This window comes from Chrysoperla carnea, chromosome 3, assembly GCF_905475395.1.
Source record: "Chrysoperla carnea chromosome 3, inChrCarn1.1, whole genome shotgun sequence".
NCBI classification, from domain to species: Eukaryota; Metazoa; Arthropoda; class Insecta; order Neuroptera; family Chrysopidae; genus Chrysoperla; species Chrysoperla carnea.
In genome coordinates this window covers 49,302,802-49,324,195 of record NC_058339.1, presented here as the reverse complement: position 1 = coordinate 49,324,195, position 21,394 = coordinate 49,302,802, and the positions used below count along the sequence as shown (strand labels likewise).

The 21,394-nt window shown below is 29.2% G+C and overlaps 2 protein-coding genes across 3 annotated transcripts in view; one reads left to right on the top strand and one right to left on the bottom strand.

Moving 5' to 3' along the window:
* The window catches only part of LOC123296664 (WD repeat-containing protein 47), a 167,144-nt gene that overhangs the window by 56,070 nt on the left and 89,680 nt on the right, over positions 1-21,394 (top strand). The window contains exons 3-4 of one of the 2 annotated variants that reach the window (XM_044878234.1): positions 10,521-12,176; positions 19,110-19,323. In XM_044878234.1, the coding sequence (XP_044734169.1) occupies positions 10,540-12,176; positions 19,110-19,323 (1,851 nt within the window). In that variant the 5' untranslated portion in view covers positions 10,521-10,539. Of the gene's footprint in view, positions 1-10,520; positions 12,177-18,038; positions 18,174-19,109; positions 19,324-21,394 lie in introns of those variants that run through there. The other variant, XM_044878238.1, reaches the window with a different exon arrangement.
* LOC123296074 lies at positions 6,945-8,090 on the bottom strand. Its single transcript, XM_044877535.1, has 3 exons — positions 7,857-8,090; positions 7,513-7,654; positions 6,945-7,296 (listed from the first exon to the last, which is right to left on the bottom strand). The coding sequence occupies exons 1-3, from the start codon at positions 8,020-8,022 to the stop codon at positions 6,945-6,947; spliced, it is 660 nt and encodes a 219-aa protein (XP_044733470.1). The 5' UTR covers positions 8,023-8,090.

Sequence of the window (21,394 nt, the reverse complement as noted above, 5' to 3'; positions counted from 1 at the left end):
TTATTATTTCAATTAATCATATATTTATCTAAATTATGGTTCTTTTCAATTTTTTTAAATTATCTAATTTTTTCTAAGTCTTTTTTACTGATATTAAAATTCAAAGAGTACTTATTTTGTATGCATTTATTGTTAATTTTTTTAATTCTTTAGTAGTGGAAAGTTCAAAATCGAAATTTCCAAAAATCCTTACGTTTTGTGGTCAGATTTTGATTTGTAACGAATCTTTGTTCTATGTTTTAATGTTATTAGCCGCTACCGTTACCTACTCCTTAAATTTTATATCTTTGCGACCTTTGAACCTTACAATTCTTTTCGGCTTTAAAAACCCTTTCTCACGAACCCTGCTCCCAACGAGTCCTTCACTCTAGAAACCTTTGTACAACGTGGTCAGCTTTTTTGTATTGGCATTCCAGAGATACCCATGATTTTATTAAATTGACAAAATAGCTACTATCTAGAAAAGGTGAAGGTGAAAGGCGAGAATTCCGGAGATTCAGTATTGTTTATAATGTGTATCCTATGAAGATTTGCGAAATTTAAAAAAAAATTTAAGTGACAAGTTAATCCCTATCCCTGCATATTATAAATATGAAAGTAAGCTTGTTTGTTGGTTACGCTTTCACGCTAAAACTAGCGAATGGTTTTTAATGATACTGTACAGCAATATAGCTGATATATCAGAATAACACATGAACTATAATTAATAAAGATATATTTAAAAAAAAAATTAAAAAATTTAATTTAATTTGGCATTTACCATTTAAAATTTTTACAGAAATCTTTAGTTTATGGTTCAAAGTGATGATTATAGATGGAAGAGATCTATCATCATTATTTTGAACCATAAATTATAGAATTCTGTAAAAATTTAAAAAAGTAAATTTCAAACAAATCATGGCCAACTATTCTGATATACTCAATGAATAATGACTATTTTACATTTAACAAAATTGAAAACTGTGTACATCAAGAGAGGGTGGAGGCTATACGGCGGTGGTTTTTACTTTTAAGCCCAGTGAAGCGGGCGGGTATCAATCTGGTATATTATAAAGTAGTCATAAACTAACTGACGGATTTGTACAATTTTAGTTTCAAATCTTCTTTCCACATCGGCGTTTGAATTGAATTTGATTTAACCGTATATTTGGTATTTGAACGAATGAAATTCACTACTCGGAAATGAAAATTCAAATGCAGTATTCGGTCAAATATTGAAAAGTAATCGAATATTCGACTGAATATTCTTTGAAACACTATCAAATATTAGTAGATATAAAAAATCCCCCCCCCTCTCAATTATTATATACAAATATGTATGGTATAAAAGTAGACCTTTAGGAGTTGTAGTGATGAAATTATTCTGCACGGAATTCATAGAAAGATTCTTTCTATGAAAGATATATTAAATAATAACGTAGCATGAGGTATAGAAAATAAAGTTTATAAAACGTGATGTAGCATAAATATGAAAATATTTTTATCATTAAATAAATGTACTTTTTGTTATTTTGTTGATTTTAGGCTCTTCAATTTATTCAATTCGGTACTTAATATTTTTCGGTAGTATTTATTATAAGATTCACCTCAAGCTTAGAATAAAATTTCATTCTTTGTTTATTTCAATTAAGAAAAGAAATTTTTTATCTTGGTTGGTACTATCTTAAAAATAGCACATTCTTAACCCCCGAACCAAAAAAGGGGTGTTACTTTTTGACAAATATTTTTTAAACAGTTTTTGAATGTCACAAAGGCTATATACCTACAGAATGGAACATTTTAATCTATACACTTAAATATTTTGTTTTGTAGTTAACTAATCAAAAAATAACTTAAACCCAAATTGCAGAATTTGATGGAAAACATCATGTTCTGACATCAGATTGGATCTAGTTCTACTGGTTTCTTTAATAGCCAATTGAGATATTAAACGGTAAAAGTTAGAATAAGACTTTAAAATAGAAAGTTGATCCTTATAAAAAAACTGACAGTTTTTGTTTAAAACATTTTTTCGAAAAAAAGTTAGCTTTCGGAGGCCACTTAAAAATATGTCATTATTGCATTTAATCGCTAACTACGGAAAAAAGGAATTAGCTAAAAGCCAAGGACAATAGAGTACATTTGCCATGACTTTAGGGGGCGTCCATAAATTACGTGAGATGATTAAGGGGGGGAGGGGGTCGAGTCAAATATCATCTAATCTCACGTTGGGGAGAGGGGGGTTCTCGACAAATATCACGCAATTTTTTTTTCTGATTGAAAATCATATGGACATGTTGGTTCCAATAGTCTCTCTTGAGACCGCGCATAATTCTCCATGGACTGAATTAGAGTAATTCTTTTTTTTTAATCACAGTAGACATAATTTAAGTATTCTATTCTTAACTTTTTATTACATTTATAACTCTCAGCAATATTGATTGGTAGTCTTAACTAGTCGTAAATAAAAGCACAAACCAAATTGTTTTTTTCTTTTTACAATAAACAATCTAACGCGTTTACGTAATAAACCCACATTCTGAAAAATCTCACGTGAGATTGGGGGACGGGGGAGGGGGTTGACTAAAACCTCACGACATCTCACCAAGGGGAGAGGGAGGGACAGAAAATTTAAAAAAACACCTCACGTAATTTATGGACGCCCCCTTACCTACAATTATCAATAAACTTTAAACCTATTTTCTTTCAAAATGCAATAATGACATATTTTTAAGTCGCATTTCCTCGGAAAGCTAACGTTTTTCAAAAAAATGTTTTGATCAAAAATTGTTAGTATTTTTATGCGGAACAACTTTCTAATTTAGAGTGTTATCTATCTCTTACCGTTTAGGATCTAAATTGGCTATTCAAGAAACGCGAATGACTAGGTTCAATCTGATGTCAGATTATGATATCCCTCATCAAACTATGCAACTTTTGTAAGCAATTTTTTGATTGGTTATTTACAAAACGCGATATTTAGGTGTATAGATTAAAATGGACCACCCAGTATACAAATTTATAGGTCGATCATATAAAATATGTTGTTGAAAACGCTCTCTTAAAAGTGGCAGGGGTCATTTTTCAATCTATCAACGTGGATTATATTATATTCTAAGCTTCGTTTATAGTCATGAAGCATTGATTAACAACTTGAAATTGATAGTATAATAATTAAACCAGACATGATTTCATGTGGCCATTCAAATTATAAATTTAAATTAAATTTCTCAATTCTAAAATAATTAAACTTACCAAACACGAAAGAGTTTTATTTGATAATTAGAATTAAAATTTAATTTCTTCTCTTCAATGAAATCTGCTAAAATCTGTTGATAACAATGAAATCGTACCGTTTGTATCCAACCAATAGTTTCAGCTCCATTTTGAGATAAAAGGTCTTTCGAAAAATATGCTTCTCATATTAGTCTTCTGTAAGAGTTAAACAGTGTAGCCGTAGTTACTAATAAATAAATTACTTTTTCGTACTTAGCAGCTAGAGGACAGTCATTGATAGTTCGATTTATAATTCCATCTCCAAAGACCCAATTTGTAAGTCTGTTCAATTTCGCATCATTTTTCGCCTTCGCCAATATCTTGAATTCCATTTTTTTTTTAATTTGTATATTCTACATTTTACAAATTTATATTATCTCTGTTCACCGTTCTGCCAAAAACACCGCCTTCTCCCCACCAGTCTATTAAGTGGTACCCCCCTTGAATAAAGAACGTATTGTGATACGAACTTCCACAATACGTTCGAAAAGCACATTTGGGTACGATATATCAAACTAGGGTGTGTTTTCAATCCTTCCTTAAACTTCTATTAAACACACTGGGAAATGAACTTGAAAATATAATAGTTGATTCTCATAATTAAAAAAAATGAAAAGAAAAAACAATTCAATTTGAAGAATGGTAATGACCAATTACCAAAAAAAAGTTTAAATTTTATGTATAATTAATTAAAATATAGTCAGTTTATAGTTAAATACAAAACCCACAAAAATATTCTATTGTTTAACTTAAATGGTTAAAACAATAGCTAAATTCACGCAACCCAAATTAATTTTAATAAAAACACATGCCGTGTTCTATAGACATATAGAGCACGGCGGAAAACGAAGCAAAAGTGAAGACTTAAATATTTAATTTCTACTTTCATAATTTATTTGTATTCTATACTGTTTCTAAACGATGTATTGGGATCTATTATTTCTTTAATATTTAATTCCTCCAGGACCAGGTTTTTAGTAACAGAAACTATCTCTATTCATACAATGAGAAAGTTTTCCAGTTGTCTATTATATCGGTTTTATTATCGTTATTTGATAGTAGAACGGAAAATAAAAAATGGTATAAAAATTTAATAAAATGATGAATATTTAAATTTAAATCACTTTTGAAGATTTTAAAAGTTATATCACAAATTTAGTTCCATGCATAGTTTGGAGGTAATTAATGATGAATGTCGTCATAAAGTTTTAGCAATATTTACAACGACTTTTACCTTTAAAGGTATTTATTAAAATTTAAAAAATACTAGATATTTAAATGTAATGAAATATAAATAAGACCTTGCATGTATATCTAAAATTAAAATTTTCTTATTTAGAAAAAAAATCAATAATGAATTACGATTATTATTTGTATACTCTTGTAACAAGTAAATAAAAATAACATATGTTGTTTTTTTATTTATTATTAAGTTTGTTGTTTTGTGCTCGGCGTGCTCGTTGTACATCTAATTGAAAATAGTAAAAGATAGTGTTTATTGGAGTATGATAAGACTATCTTTTTTTACTTACACTTGTACTACACCTAGCTTAAAGGAACAAACTTATTAACAGTATAAATATATTACTATATTCTTCAAAGAATGTAATAATAATTATTAAAGCATGTTACTCTACAAACTATAAATAAACATGCTGCTTCAAATAATTAACTAAGAAAATCGAGTTCTGCCTGAATCTGAATTTGATGTTTATTCATTTTTTAGGATTCCGTATTATGTAAATCCAAGTTAAAATTTGGTCTGTTACTTAGAAATACTGTAATGCTTAAGCAATTTTATCCAGAAGAAATTTTTTCCTGGGAATATATATATAAACTTGTCATGATAATTTTTTAAGCAATTAAAAAATAATTTTGTATTTTTTAGTCTCTTTAGTTTGATTCGTTCCCTACTGACATCTCTGGTTTACTTGAAATATCAGCCTTTGTATAGAATTTTAGGTAATATCTCAGAAACTACATGTAAAATCATCAACTGGATCAAATTTTTAATTTATTTTCCTGACCAAGGTTCTCTGAAAATGATTTTTATTCAAAACAGAAGTAAAAAAAATATTCCCAAATTCTTTATTTAAAAGAGTACGTACCCTTTGAACAAATCGAGATTAAACTCCATATTTTAGGTAGTTTCGACCCAAAAAAATACAAAAATAGGGTTCATTTAATGATTGGATGAAAAGTTTTTGAAATTTAGCCTAGATTCTTATACTAAAAACTTTACTTTCGGAACATTTAGAGATATTTCGAAAAATGCTCCCTACTAGTTAAATGAGCAAGAATTCTTTGTTTTTTGAATCCAAAATCTGGTTTATTTTTCGATTGAACGACAAATTTCTAGGATATCCATCTAAAGAAATTGCTCCGTATAAATAATCCCTTGCATACAATTTTAGTCGATATTTCAAAAACAGGAAGTCGTTCAATCATCAGAAAATTAAAGAAAAAACGTTTTCCCGATTTTTTGAAAATTTCTTAAGGAGTACTCCTTTGAAAAAATTGAGAAAATTACGAAAAGCATTTGGCTGCGTAATTTGATGAAACTTGTTGTAATTTTAACCAAACAAGTTCAAAAATGGATCTATAGACCAGATTAATTTTTGGGTAAGAATCAAGTATGGAAAGGTTCTTCTTTCTTCTATGTTGCCAATTAGGTATTCTATCTAAATGTTCATAAACACGGAACCCGCTATTTAAATGTATAAAATTAATGAACTAATTAAAAGTGCATCGAAGTAAACATTTGATATCATTTAATTAATCTGCAAAAATTATCTAAATTAGCTAATATGTAATAACATACATGTGTCAAATACTACTCCTAACACCATCTATGAGTTGTAAATGAATGCAATCATAATAAGTATAGTTGTAAATATTCTAGCCAGTCGTTTTAATTAATTACTTCATTCTTTTAATTTATAATTTTCTTAAATTAACCATTTTTATTAGAACTAATTAAATATTCCTTTAAAAGACAAACTTAGAAACCGTCGTTGTCTGGACTCCGTGTCTTTATCCCCTGTAACCGTGATCAAAGCATTTTTATGGTTGGAAATTTGCCATAATGGTAGCCGTAGTTACGAATAAGATTATTAAGCGACAAATTTCAAATTAAAACACAATAAGTCACATTTGCCTTTGTATGAAATAGAATAATTTTAATTGATAGTTAATTTCTCAGAAACCAGGTGATTCAAAATCAAATAAATACATTTTTTTTATTTTTCTAAAATTTTTATTAAATTTTTTTTTGATTATTTTTGTGTGTTACTCACTTGGGCAAGTAAACGTATGCGCTTATTCGTAGATAAGGTTAATAGTCGTCGAGAAATGACGTGAATCATTCTCCAAATCACATAAATTTCAATTATTTAGTCGTAATTCTCAGTAAATCGAAAACAAATGTCATTCGCTTCCGCTGAACCCCTAAATACGCGGTATCTCAAATTATTTTGACTTCTCTCGAAAGCAGGCAACGCTTTTTCTCATGCAAGATCTTTCTTAAAAGTGATTTTGTTTTCTTGAATTTTGTAAAATTTGATTCTATAAAAAAAGAATCAAAACATCCACTTAAAATGAATTTATTGACAACAGAAAATAATTATCAAATATTATAACATATTTGATCACCAAAAAATTAATAACAATTTTTAAAATAAACTTAAGAATTAAGTATCTTCGTCTTTAACAATTAACTCTTGTTCAGAAATGATGGATATTTTTTTTGAATCTGGTTCTAACTCAGTATAATTTTCACTTTGTTCAAGAATATCATTCATTAAATTTAAAACACCAATTTTAAATTTTTGTTTTTGTCGTGTATTCATCAGTTCTAGATCGGGTAATAAACTACGTAAAAATGACATATCAGGGTTGTCATGTTTCATACTTCCATCATATTTCGTATCTTTCTTTTGTCTTCGTTTTGCTTCACGTAAGCTGTCTAAATCTTTCGTATCTTCGGTTTCATTACCATCGTCACTACCATCTTCATCATCGCTGGATTTTGTAGTTTTCTTTCTACAATATTTACAGAGAATTAATTTACATTTTAAAGGGGTTGATTGAGAGTAAATGGAATACTTGGAATATCTAGCGATAAAATTTCGAAATTCTTATATGCGTACTCCGTAAATATAGACAATGAAAATTTATTTATTGAAAATATTTTTTCAAAGTTTTATTGCTTGTGAGATAATGCACGGTTTTTATTCAGTTTTTTACCCGGTAACTTACTTTTTTAGAAATGGTATCATAAATTTTAAATGCGGAATTAGATAATTATATTTAGCATTTTTTCTATTGGTCTTTTCATTTTCTTGAAGGTTACGCTTTAAAGCTTGACATATAATAATCCATTTCTTTTTACATTCTGAAACTAAACAATTAATTTTTTTATAAATAAATTGTTTTGTAAATTCATCAGAAAATAATTTTTGTTCGATGTTATTCTCACAACCGTTCATTTAAATTAAGTCTCGTGGCTTAAAATTTTACCAAACTTTTTGTCGCCTATGGTTTAATTGTTACTTTTAAAACATTTGCATATTGAATAATGAATATTACAGATAAAATTTTACCAGAAATCCCCGTGTAATCTGCTACCTCATTCCAAGCTTCATCCACATCATTTTCGCTTGAATAGCATTCAATTGTTTTGTCGTATAGAACCAAATATTTTTCAACTTTTTGTATAAATTTTATATTTAACTCTCTTTCTGACCGAACTATTGAATTTTTTGACATTTCTTACAAACAATAACACAGTGTCACAGTGTTTATACACACAAAGTATACATCCTGTGGTAATAATATTAAATTGTTGTGGAGTGTACGGCTGTACAATACAACAATACTAATGCGCAAGATCTTTATAAATACCAAGTTTAGTTGTTCCAATGTGAGGGCAGCATCAATCTATACATATTGTTGTATGTTGTATACAATATTACAATATGGTTTGAATCTTGACTAGTTATACTTTCATTACATATTCTGTATATTAGATATGCAATTTTCAACTCATATCATGCAGAAAATTGATTGGAAATTGAAAATTAATATTTCAATCTCAAATGTAAATTTAATTATTTTTCAATTTTTGAATTCACACTTCACTAAATCAAATTTATTTCTCTACTGAATTCCAAATAATTTTTTTTTTTCGAATTGATTTTAAAAAAATATTTAATACTTTTACTTTTATTAAAATACACTTTTTTACGATTGAAAAGTTTTTGGGGAAAAAATAGCTAAGAATAAAAATTATAGTTTTGAAAATCATTGAATAAATTAACCGAAATGTTCGACGTTTCTCGGATAAGTTCCATAACTTTCAAAAATTTCAATAGATTATTAGTTAGTTACTACCTTTTCAGAAATTGTAGAATATCTCATAACCGTGAAGTTTAAATGAGAGTAATTCTTAATGAAACTCATTTATATTGATTGTGGAACCTGAAAATAAAATAATATTCAGGATATTCTGTTTAAAAAAGATGCAACTTTGATACGTTTCGTGCTTACCGAATAATCTGTATTTTAGGAGGAAAATAATTTTTAAAGGTACAGCCAATAAGCCTCCACATATACCAGAAACAAAATTTTTCTTAAAATTAAGCAGTTTAGCCTTAATCTTTTTTGCCAAGTAACGTAAATAACCCTGCTATGATGAATCCAAGACACACACGCAACAAATCAACTTATAATAATAAAAATTGTAATATTTAACTGTATATCCATTTACGCTCCACTCTGTATATTGATCTTACCATATTTTTTGATTGATTTAAAAAAATTCGATTCCCTTTAGTTATTTCAAAACCACTTGATATTAAAAATCTTTTAAGCATAAAATAATCATGCCTTAGGGTTGTTTAAAAGGTTATTTACATTTAAAAATATGTTGTGGTGAAAATTATTAATATTCATATTTGTAGTTATTTATAGGGTAGAAAGGGTGTAAATGTGAGTTTTTCACTTATAATAATGTAAGTAGTGTTTGTTAAAAAGGGCTGAGTTTGTCATTAGGTAATAACTTCTCAGACATCAACTTATTTTTAAAATGAGTTCAATCCTCCTTGTAAATTGTGGTGCGTTACATATTTCATTGTTGTTAGTGACACTTGAAAAAATGTTCGTTCTATTCAGTTGTTGTAAATTTTCTTTATAACTTGGTCAATTTTTAGTAAGTGTATTTTTATTCGTTTATAAATGTTGAATGTTGACAGGTTAGGGAACTTCTCCCTAACTCTTGCTGCTTCTCCCTCAAAGGGGGCTAACATTCGCGGACTTAGTTAATAATTTTTGCAGCCTCATAATATCTACTTTCACACTTTTGATTGACAGGGGCTTTTAACATGCCGAAAATTTTCTATGTTTTCTTTCAAAACCGTGTCTTAATTTCAACCCAGTTAACAATCGTTATACAACAGCGTTGCCAGCCAGGTAGGGTGATAGAAAATTTGGCATAACTTTTTTTTTGAGACTTGGGATGGGGCAGCCGCGCTTCCCTGCTATCTTGATGTAGTTCTTGTCCCTATGTCTCTACTGCAAGCCTTATGTTTTTTAATTTCATTTAACGATCATAACAGAGACTTTTTATCACTTGGTGAATGGTTCCCAAAAATTTCGAAAGTAACACGATTCTTCATATAAAATTTCGAGGGACAACTATCGTCAAATGAAATCGATTTTTGTTTTTTCATTTTTTTTTTGTCCAAATTATTCTACATATCGAGCTTAATCAAATTTCGAAACAAAAATCTTTTAAGTCGACTAAAATCAGTCACATTGATTGCCTGCTTGAAATATATATTTACTGGATTTTTTTCTACCTTATTACCTGTATCAGTTGTAAGAAAATGCGGATATACAAATATTTCCCGGAAAGGATATTACAGAATCAGAATGCATTATAAAAATGTTGTCCGTTGATATACTCGAACAAGCATAAAAACCACATAAAATATGCATATCTTTAGGTATATATATTTTTTTCTTTTCAATAAAAACTGATATTAAATTCATGGAATATTTGAACAATCTTTTTATATTTTTAATAACTTTTTATGGTGGGATTCAGCGTGGCATTATATTTGTCGCCAGGACATTCCTTTTTATTTGACATTATTTGTTGTAACACATTCTGTTGGGAAGGAAGTTTTACTATGCGTAATAATTTGTATTCAAAATATTTGACAATTTTGTTACTAATTTATTTATTTATTTTTTTTTATTTTCAGACTCCGGATTCGATACGTCATGCCGTCAGCCCATTTAACTCTTAGGGAAGAGGACGTGGTGCGTCTGACCCTAGAGTTTTTACATAATCGTGACCTGCACATATCTCAATTGAGTGTTGAACGTGAAACTGGAGTAATCAATGGAAATTATTCCGACGATGTTTTATTTTTACGACAATTAATTTTAGATGGACAATGGGATGATGTTTTAGAATTTATTCAACCACTTGAAGCGTTGCAATCGTTTGATATGAGAAAATTCTGTTACACGATTATGACACATAAATATGTCGAATTATTGTGTATAAAATCAGAGGCCGGATTGCAGGGCAGCAATGTGGATAATGCTGTTGAAGAAGTAGTTAAAGTTTTAAATGATCTCGAAAAATATGCCCCATCAAAAGAGGACTATTCAACATTATGTCTTCTTTTAACCTTGCCACGATTAAACGATCATGCACTATATAAAGACTGGAATCCTAGCAATGCTAGGGTTAAATGTTTTAGAGAAGTGTTTCCTCTAGTCGAACCTTTCTTGCCAGGTGATAGAAAAACATTAGATCAAGCCATGGGTACCACAACGACAGCGAAAAATGACCGTCTTATACAATTAATAATAAAAGGGATTTTATATGAATCCTGTGTGAATTATTGCCAAGCAAAAGCAACGGGCTCAAAAGAATCATTATCACAAGAAATGAGTTTTTCACGCTTATTGGATGGTAGTGTGGGTTTCAGTGACAGTGATTTAAGTTTGTTATCTTGGTTACAAAGTATCCCACCAGAGACATTTTCAGTTCCTTTTGAACAACGCACCTTAAATGTAGATGTCGAACGATTAGAGCGGCCATCATTAGAAACATCGTGGACAGAACATATGTTGGTAACACCTATTAAACCAAAAACTTTTCCACATTCAGCGATGCCATTCACAAGGCCACGCTCAGCAGCGGATGTTATGTCTAGATCTCTTCATCCAGCTTTCGATGGTTTATCGAGTGGACTTGGTGGTTCACCGGCGCATGTCACAAATCCACGAATGATGGCTTTGTCTACAGGTGATATCAATTCAAGTAATCCAATGTCACGTTCAAGTTTCGCTAGTTTTCATCTATCGGGTAGTGTAAAAAATAGTAAATTAATGAATTCATCAGTTGATCGATTATTCGAGAATGAAAACGAAGTATTTTTAAGTAGTAGTTATGCTGAATTTCAACAATTACCGTCAATCATTGAACAAAGTACACCGAAAACGATTCACTCACCCGCATTACCCACAAACGGAACAAATACAGACTCTAAAAGTCTTGAAAGAATTCCAAACAAATCACCTTTACCAAGTACTCCAGAACATCAAAAAGGTAGAGAATCACCAGCTTCTTCTTCCACTAATTTATCTTCGCGTCGTGACTCATTATCAGAAAAAACTGCTACTATTAGTGTTAGCGGAATCAAACAAATGCTACCACCAACGGTACAACCATTAACTTCTGCATCAGATACTCATATGGATAATAGTTATAATGGAGATTTGCTTAAGGAATACCAAAGACAAAAGCAACGAGTCCAAGAACAAATTTCGGCAAAAGAAAGGGAGAGAGAAGAACTGATTAGACAACAAATTAATCACCATGACAATAGATTAATAGATGAAAAGTAAGTGCTAATATTCTTTTAATTATTCAATAGTTGTAGATTTCATAAAAATTTTAATAAGATCATAAGAATTTTAATAGAAGGTAATTTTAGAAAACTAGGGAAATAAGTCAAAGTTATTACGAAATTCTATTTCAAATAACGGTTTTTATAAAAGTGATTGATTTAGATTGATTTAGTCATAATTTTAAGTGCAGTCGTGATCATTTACTTTATACTTAACATCTTAAGGACGTACGAGCGCCAGGGCAATTTTTGATAAAAGGGTTGATTTTTTTATATGAAGTTGGGCTAAGTCTAAATCAATTCTGAAACTATTAATGGTGGGGGTGCCATATTATTTAAATAAATAAATGACTTCACAAGTAGGCATGTTCAACATTGGTTTTATGAGAAAACGGTAGATGGATGATAAGTTTTCATAGATTTCTCCAAAACTATTCGATAAACTATTTAAATTAAATTTAAAATCTGTAACCCCTACGCAAGGGGTAGGGGTTATAGTTTTTTTCAGGGGTTACTTTGCCCAGCAAAGCAGGTAGTTCACAGCTAGTACATATATCGATTATAATATAATATATCGATTATAATATAATACGTATACATATATCGATTATAATATAATATTATCGATTATTTGACAAACACTCACATATACTTGCATTAAGTTGAAAATATGTTAATTTTTTAAGTCAACTTTTACATTTAATCAACAATTTATTGTTTATTAACAAATAGAAACATATGCGCAACTAACTCAATGGTTAACGAATTATATTTGACACCTAAGAAACACATTCCACCAGGTTTTAGTAAAAAGTGAGCGGTTTTTTTAACATATTTTATTGTACTAAAAGTATTAATTTCTATTTAAGAAATTTGGCACTGAACTTGAACTTTGATTAAAATCTTATTAGAAATGAAAATCAATCTATCATCTACAATGATGATATTTCTTTATTTAAACACACACGCATTCAAGTGGCCAGTGGGTGTTGTTTTAATTGTCAGTTAATATATGTACTAATTGCATTTACATGTAATAATGTTCTCATTATTTTAATCATCACTTAACAACAATTCACTTATACTTATTTATTTAGAACATTAGTTTTGTTGTGATTTTTTTTTCCTTTTTTTCTGAAGTGAAACTTCTTTAATTGTGCATGATTAGAGTAAAATGGTTTCATGTAGAGTAGCTAAATTATTAGGAGTGTACCCTTGTGTCAAAAATTTAAAGAATATGGGGCAAAACTGCATCGTTTCTTCGATACATATAAATTTTGTTGACAAAATTTTCTTTGACCATTAAGGTGGCTGCGACTTCGTTGGTAAATTTATCAATTTCCTCCCTGTGGTCGTCAACTTGTTTGCATAAGCATCAAATTCAAATTATAGATTAAAAATTATAAAGTGAAAAATTTGACGGCGTTAAATTATTTTTAGAACCATAGTGATCCAAGTACCATTTTCCTTTAAATAAAGATTTTGGCACGTGGGCATGAAAAAAACCTAATTTTTTCATAAATCTTCCATACTGCATTCATCAAAGTGACATTTTCCCTGAAAAAACCCAACCTCTTATGAAGAATTGATTTTTTAATGTGTAAAAACGAATATTATTTTTAAAATAAAAAAAATTTAATAGAATATTGTTTTGCATATTGCAACAATGGTTAATATTTATTTTTCTAATTATCGTTAATTTCCTTTTAACTAAAAATCGCATTTTGTTTATTTTCTTTTAATTATTTAAAAATGTTACTTGTAAGCAGAGAGCCCGTGATAGTAAAACTGTACTAAGACAGATTTCGAAATTTCGCATATGAAACAATGCCATTTAACGATAAGCACAATATGGACTAGATATTTTCAGAAAAATTTGGTGTGATAGCTCTAATCGCGGCAGAAAGATTTGTAACACCGATTTTTAATATATAAAGCCAATAAAAATTTACCATTTTCGCGTAATTATTTTTTTTTTTTTTAATTTTTTCGTTTTGAGTTCTACTTTTGAAATATCTTGGTGTGACAGTCCAAACTTGACCAAAATATCTGTCACACCAGTAAATAATAAAACTATCCTGGCAAAAAATATTTCTGCATGGATAAACCCTGGTATACCCAGCCCATATTGCACCTGTCGTTCAATAGTATTGATTCTAATGCGAAATTTCAATTCGTGTAAGTGCAGTTTTACTTTCACGGGCTCCAGGGTTCCAGCGTTATTGATTCCAGCGATATTGTTTTTCTTATTGTCAACACTTTACAACACTAATATAGCGTAAAATTCAAATTTTGCGACACTATTTTTCTAAATAAAGACTTTATGTAATAAATTCATATTAATTTTTCCTTTTAACCACCATGGAATGAATTTACTAACACATATCAATTAAATTTTCCATTAAAAGTGTAATAAAGACTCAGTTGTCTCGAAGCTATCAACAGTGTTGAAGAAAAAAAACTTTCCATGTAAAAAGTATGTAATTAGCATGTAAACGCTTACAACCTTGCCCAACAAGCTTGTTGTGAATATAATAATATTGAAAATTTTCATTCAATAAAATTGTGTAAAATGACGCAGTTTGAAAAAAAAACAATATTATCTTGCATTAAAAATTAATTATCAACACCACAAAAACACTGCAAGGCAAAACTTATTTTCATTTTAGTGCAGGCACTAGAAGCAATGCTATTAGCTATGGTTGGATTTTTATCCCAGTGATCCCACACAAAAATCTATGAGTTTTTCTTTTTGATCTATTTCAGATTTTAAACAATATTTTTATCTGTTTTGTACACTAAAGTCATGTGATCTAGTTAGGGCAGCTCGAAACTTAGAAATGAAATTCTCTCAGTATTATTTAAAAAATTTGTATGAAGTTTTGAATGTAATGTTTGATAAATATGTGATATTGGAGAAATTTTTAAGAAGTGTTATTTTTCAACGAGTTTCTTCGAAATGTCTTAATGCCAGAAATATTGTTTTTTGAAATTTCTTTTTTCTATATTTGTGCTAAACTAATTAGCCTGAAGCTACAAAAAGTCTAAATCAGCTAATATTTCCCTGTGTAAATGCGTGAGTAGTCTTCATGGAAATAAGAATAACTGATTATTTTTTATACCTTCTTGTTCTTTAATAATGATCATGTTTTTTAAGTCCAAACGATATGTTCCTGTAATAAATTTGAATCGATCGAATCATACTCAAAACAATCGCTTTATGAAAACTAAGGTTTTTCCAAAAAAACTTATTCATTACTTCAATCTTTTTTCCTAAAAAAGTAAGACAAATTCTGCTTTTAAGTTCTTAGACGTACTTTCGCGAAAATACTCAATTGAGTCAGTAGTTATTTTGAAACTTTTCAACTTGAATTTCGTGTACAATAATTTTAATTGATTGGACGTAAAGCATTGTTGAATTGCTAAAAATTGTATAAACCTCACGCCGGCTTAATCCGTACACCGACATTCCTCATACTTTGCTCAGGAAACTCCTTCTAGCGCCTGCCCTATTCTATTTAATAAGATGGAACTTTTATAACAATATCTATGAATAGTAATAGTCATCAATGTCATGACTTGATGTCCACTATTGATGTCCAGTGTTAGTTGTTTTGTGGTTATTATATGATACTACCTCATCACTAGTTTTGGCTATCTAATCACGTTTTGTATACTAATTATCGCGTACACTCAGCGTGATTCCTCATCGTAACATGTTGTAGTTTTATTGTTATCAGAAACAATTGGACTTTTAGTTCAATGCTTGCTACTGTTGTGTCAACATATATAATGTGAATATGTGGTTGGAATTTTTAATTACTTCGATAATCATTCATTTTGCGTTTATTGAAGTGTTTGTTATGTTTTGTTTATAATTAACAGTGGAGTGAAATAGTACATAAAATCATTGGGATCGGGTTATTTTTTTTTTAGGGGTTATCTATGTTTTGAATGGAAAAAAGTACGGAAATAAGTACGGTTAGAAAGACATCATGATTAGATTCGATAAGTCGGGAACATTTCGTTCGTATGTAAATAAAAAAGTGATGCATTTTATATCATTGCCTCGTCTTGTAATTTATAGGGAGCGTATCTTTTTTGATAGTATTTGCTACCAGTTAAAAATGCCTGTAGATTTTTTATTTAAGCACTCTCCGACCGACTCGTTTTTACAGATTTTAGTAGAGATGCCACAATAACAAAAATTTTTTATTTTAACATTTTGATTTTAGCTGCTTTTAAAAAAGGTAGATTTTAGCGAATAAAGTGGAAGGAATAAGGAATATCTCGTTCTCAGCCCTAAGGTACTTGCCTTGAGGCGGATTAGCTTGGCACAGGTGAATGGGCAGCAATGGAAGTTTTTTTTACGGAATTAAATTTTCTAGTAAATTATAATTATGAAGAGGTCTGGTAGCCGATTTAGTAAAATTTTCATTTTCTAGATAGCGGGGAAAGGGGAAATAAAATAAGAAAAAATTGAGAATAATTTCTACCTCTTACAAAATAAACTCCCTAATAATCGCACAAACTTTACATACTGCTGGCAGAGACTACCTTCCCCCTACTCCCTCCCAAACGCCCGAAAAGCTAACATGGTTTGATTGCTATTAGTCGGGAAGAGAAGAAGGAGCATGTCTGCTAGCATTACGTAACGTTTGTGCGGTCGTTAGGGAACTTATTTGGCAAGGAGCAGAAACTTATTCCCTTCTATGTCGAAAATGGCCGCTCTGCCATGTATATGTCCTATGAGAGAAAATGCTCCACGTCGATTCAGGAGCTTATGTTCCACGCAGTAGAAGGCTGCAGTTCATGAATTTTTTTACGTGCCATATCCTAGAATATATTCAAAACTTTTGAGTAAATGGGAATCAATCGTAGACTTGTGTATAAATTTGATAAGAAAAAATTAGTACCAACAATTTTCAAAACAACTTTTCAAGGTTCATTTAAACCTGGGGAAAACAAATCAACACGAAAAATCTATATACCTGTGCCCTCCTACCTAGAATTCAAAATATTACGTTGAATGTGGAATTTGAAATCTCTCTCGTGTTCTCAAAGGCGACATTGGAATCAAAATAGTGAGGAGGCACAAGGGCATTATTGATGAGAGCAAATCTGTGAATTGTTATTATCATTTTTTTGGTTTGTTTAAAAAAAAATCAAGGGCTATTGTTGAAAGATGCACGCCTTTCAATTCATGTCTCTTTGTGCCTTCTCTCAAAGCGAAGATTATGCGTATTTTACCCAAAATTTTGAAAATGGTCGTAAGTTAGCACCTTCGAGAACATTAAATGTTCATCTTTCCACGTTCCACCAAAATTTGATCTTAAATGCAATAACAGTACTCATCGAAATTTCTGCAGGACCAGTTTTTAGTTATGAAATCTTGTTTATAAGAAATGCTCCCGAAATTTAAAGAAAATTGTATGTAGAAACGTTTCTAAGTTCACTACTATGGTAAATTAGTCAAACCTCAATGAACCAAAATGTCTTGACACAGGCGAAGCCATGTATTAATTCTCTGATATTTAACAATAAACTTAAAAATAATAATAAATAAAATAATTAAAAATTAATTTTTTTTTAAAATTAATGTTATTATAAAAACAAGGCTCTTAAAAATAATTATTTATCGTTTTAATTAAATATTACGTCAAATCGTTAATAAATTATTTTTATTAAATTCGATTATCAATTTTTTTTTGTTTCTTATTCTCTTATTGTATTCTTGTTGCAGTAATTAAAAGTTTTTTAATGACTCATAATAAAAAATGTATTTAATTTAATTGGATCATCGTATACAGTGTGTTACAATAATATTTATAGTGATTGATAATTAAATAATAATTAATTTTTGCAATAAATTTTATAACATTGTGTGGAAGTGATAATTATGTTTTATAATAATTTTTTGCACCCACCACATTCCAAAAATTGTCCACAACGTCATAAACAACGAGTGATATTATTTGGAGAATCAGAATGGTAATAAAAAAATTTTTCTCGCCTATAGCAAAATTGGCAAAAAGGGAAATATTGGGTAGGGTGATCTATAAATATTGTCTTTTCACAAGCTAAGAAAATTGATATTTATCAGGGAAGAATATGAAAATCTTTGAAAATATCCAATTCTATGCAACAATATAATAAATTTTATTTTGTTACTTTTAATGATTTTTTTTCAATTTTATCATATAACTTATTCTTAAGATTTTATCGACACGCTTAAAAAGATATCAAGAAAATCAAAATTTCTATTCTCTTAATATGCAGTATTAAGAAGTTTTAAAAAACTAAACAAAAATCAATTCAATCAGACTAGACAAGTAGTTGAGATATAACCGAAAATAATCTTACAAACAAAATCCGGACAAACATACATACATACTACATACCGACATTGCAAAGTTAAAGTTAAGAGTAATAAAAAATATGGTTGCAACTAATATCGTTAAAAAAAATTTAATTTTTTGTATAAAAATCGATATTAAAGGTATAATTAACATTAAAAAAAATACGACCAATTAAGGCACAGAATCATCTTTTTCAATCCTGAAATTCTTTGAAAAATAGTTTAGTTTATTAGGTCGAAAATAATTCTTTTTAATGAACTAAAACTTCAGTTTGGCTTTAGTAGTAAAATTGTTTATTCCACGTAATTAATTTTTAATTAAATACCTGGCCGGCTGATTTTCCCCACCAAGGAATAAAAAGATATTTTTGAAGTGTGTGTGTAAAAAATTTGAAATATTCATTACAGATTTTAAAATACCTTTATTATTGACCTCAAATTAGATTAATGACCAGATCACGATTGCACTTGATTTAAAAAAATATGAATAGTTAATATTTATAAAAAGAACGTGATCAACATGTGATATTATTTATAACTAATTTTTTTCTGTATATTTTTAATTTTAGTACAAGACCTAAGACTGCTGTAAATGGAGTTCCTCCACATCAAAATGCCACAACGAATCTCATTTCATCAACACCAAATCGATTTAATGGTGATTCAGCACAACATCAAAATATACCTGCACATCATCCACTTCAACAAAATGGTATGCATTCAAAACAACAAGTTTTGAATCATAAACAACCGCCTGCTGAACCTCATTATGAAACTGTTAAGGTAAGTCTTTTAAGTGAACTATATTATTGGCTGTCTTTATTAATTGGTCTATATTGACCCCTTGGAATCGAAGGTGAAATAGGTCTACGGTAGTGAAAATAAGAATAGGAGGTCTAGGAAATTAAATCATTTTACAAGCGTAACGGCACCATGTAATTGAGGCAAGTGGTGAATGAACGAAGGTTAAAAGGTAAAAATAGTGTTGTTGACTAGAAAAAGAAAAACATACAGGTCAGTTGTAAAGTACGACTCACAAACGGGAAAAGTACAGAGTATAAAAGTACTAAATAGTGAAAAACTGGCTAGTGGTCTACGAGAAAATAGTTTGGGAGCCATTGGGTTCGAGCAACCTTACCACTTCTGCTGTTCGAGCAACCTTACCACAACGCATGTTGATGTTAGTTAAATATTGATGGTAAACCAACTACAAACTTATGATACAATAAGTTGACTACGTTTTATAATTTATAGGCATTAAAAAAATTTCTTAGTCTTAATTCGAAAATTTAGAAACATGAAATAAAAAATGATGATCTAAGCTTCTCAAAAAAAAAAATAAAATTAAGACATTCTCTAAATTTAATTCCCACGTATTTGTTTTATTTCATGGAGGTGATATGAAAATCTAATCTTCCACATAAATGGATGACGTAAAAGCCAGTGAACTTTTGAGTTGTAAAAAATCAAAAAGATTCTGCCTTATTCTCATCTGGCCAAAATATTTCGTAAATGGCAAATTTTTGTCGGCCATGAAGAGTTTTGAACTGAGTACTTTTTATGGGCTTGCCAAATGAGGAATAGAATTCAATTCTTTACTTGATTATTATCCTGGTTTACTTTGAATGGTCAACGAAAATAGCAGCTTAGCTCAAAACCTATCATTCCCTACAAGAACATGCTATCTGCTGTCTTTGATATTTTATCCTTACAAAAAATGGTAAACTAAGGCACTTTTCCATGGTATTCCCTGAGTAAATAAGAATAAGAATTAGGTCATAATTTTTTGATCTAAATTTAATCATTATTTGTATTCTTTGATCGCATTGAGTTAATATTTTTCTTTGAACTATTGACCATATTTTTATTGACCGTATTGATTGAATGGAACGTCAATTTAGGAAAATACATTTTCTATTTATTTATATAAATTAACCACAGTCTTTGTTGATATTTTTTTTTTTTAATAAAAAGATGAGTAATAATTTTATTTGAGTTATGTCATAAATATTAAGTTTTGGGATTGGTAAATTATAATTATATCTGATTAGACAGACATGTTGTAATTATGAGAAATAGCTGGGCACAAACAGTTCAATAAAATGTTTAATTTACATATTTTTAAAGTATCAGCGTATCTTATTTTTATTGTTTTCGATTTTCATCCATCGTTTCTTGAGGTTTGTCTTATTATTGAAATTTGCCTTAAACAATGTTTACGAAAAAATTTTTCAAGCAAAAGTTGGTAATTTTTTTATAAGGAATAATTTTTATATTTAACTTTTTGTTCTATCTCTAACGGTTTATCAGATGTATCCTTTTTCATTTGATTGAATGAACAGAAAATGCACCATTTTAAAATTGGCAAATCTTGATCAATTTTGAAGCTAGATAGTCAAAAAAAACAAAAATATGCACAATTACTTCAGCTAGAACTTATTTAAAACTTTTTTATTTGATACATAGTTTTAGAAAGATGAGATTTTCACCAATGGACTCGAAATAAAGTCAAATTAACAGAAAAGAACGAAAAATTTCAATTTACAAAAAATTAAATACATAATAAAAATTTGATTTTTTTTTTAGACTTATTGGGGGATAAAAATCATAAAAATTGCGTTTTTTCAAATTTTACCAGCTTTTTGACCACTATTATATGATAAAAATTTTAGCGAATTGATTCGGTCAATATTACTTATTTATTTAAAAAAAATTAATTTAAACAATATCCTACCGGGTTGTCCACCGGTAACCTGAACTGTTAGGTTCAGATACATGTTTTAAACAAGATCCTGTAAAAATTTTCCATGCGAAAATTAATCATGCTCAATGCCGGATTTTGTCGGCACATAAA

What these genes read in the sequence shown, in the direction of transcription:
- LOC123296074 (XM_044877535.1), bottom strand. Translation starts at nt 8,022, where the DNA reads ATGTCAAAAAATTCAATAGTTCGGTCAGAAAGAGAGTTAAATATAAAA. An exon ending in AGATTACACGGGGATTTCTG is followed by an intron (nt 7,655 to 7,856) that starts GTAAAATTTTAT and finishes TTAATTGTTTAG; the next exon opens with TTTCAGAATGTAAAAAGAAA. An exon ending in ATGATACCATTTCTAAAAAA is followed by an intron (nt 7,297 to 7,512) that starts GTAAGTTACCGG and finishes TAAATATTGTAG; the next exon opens with AAAGAAAACTACAAAATCCA.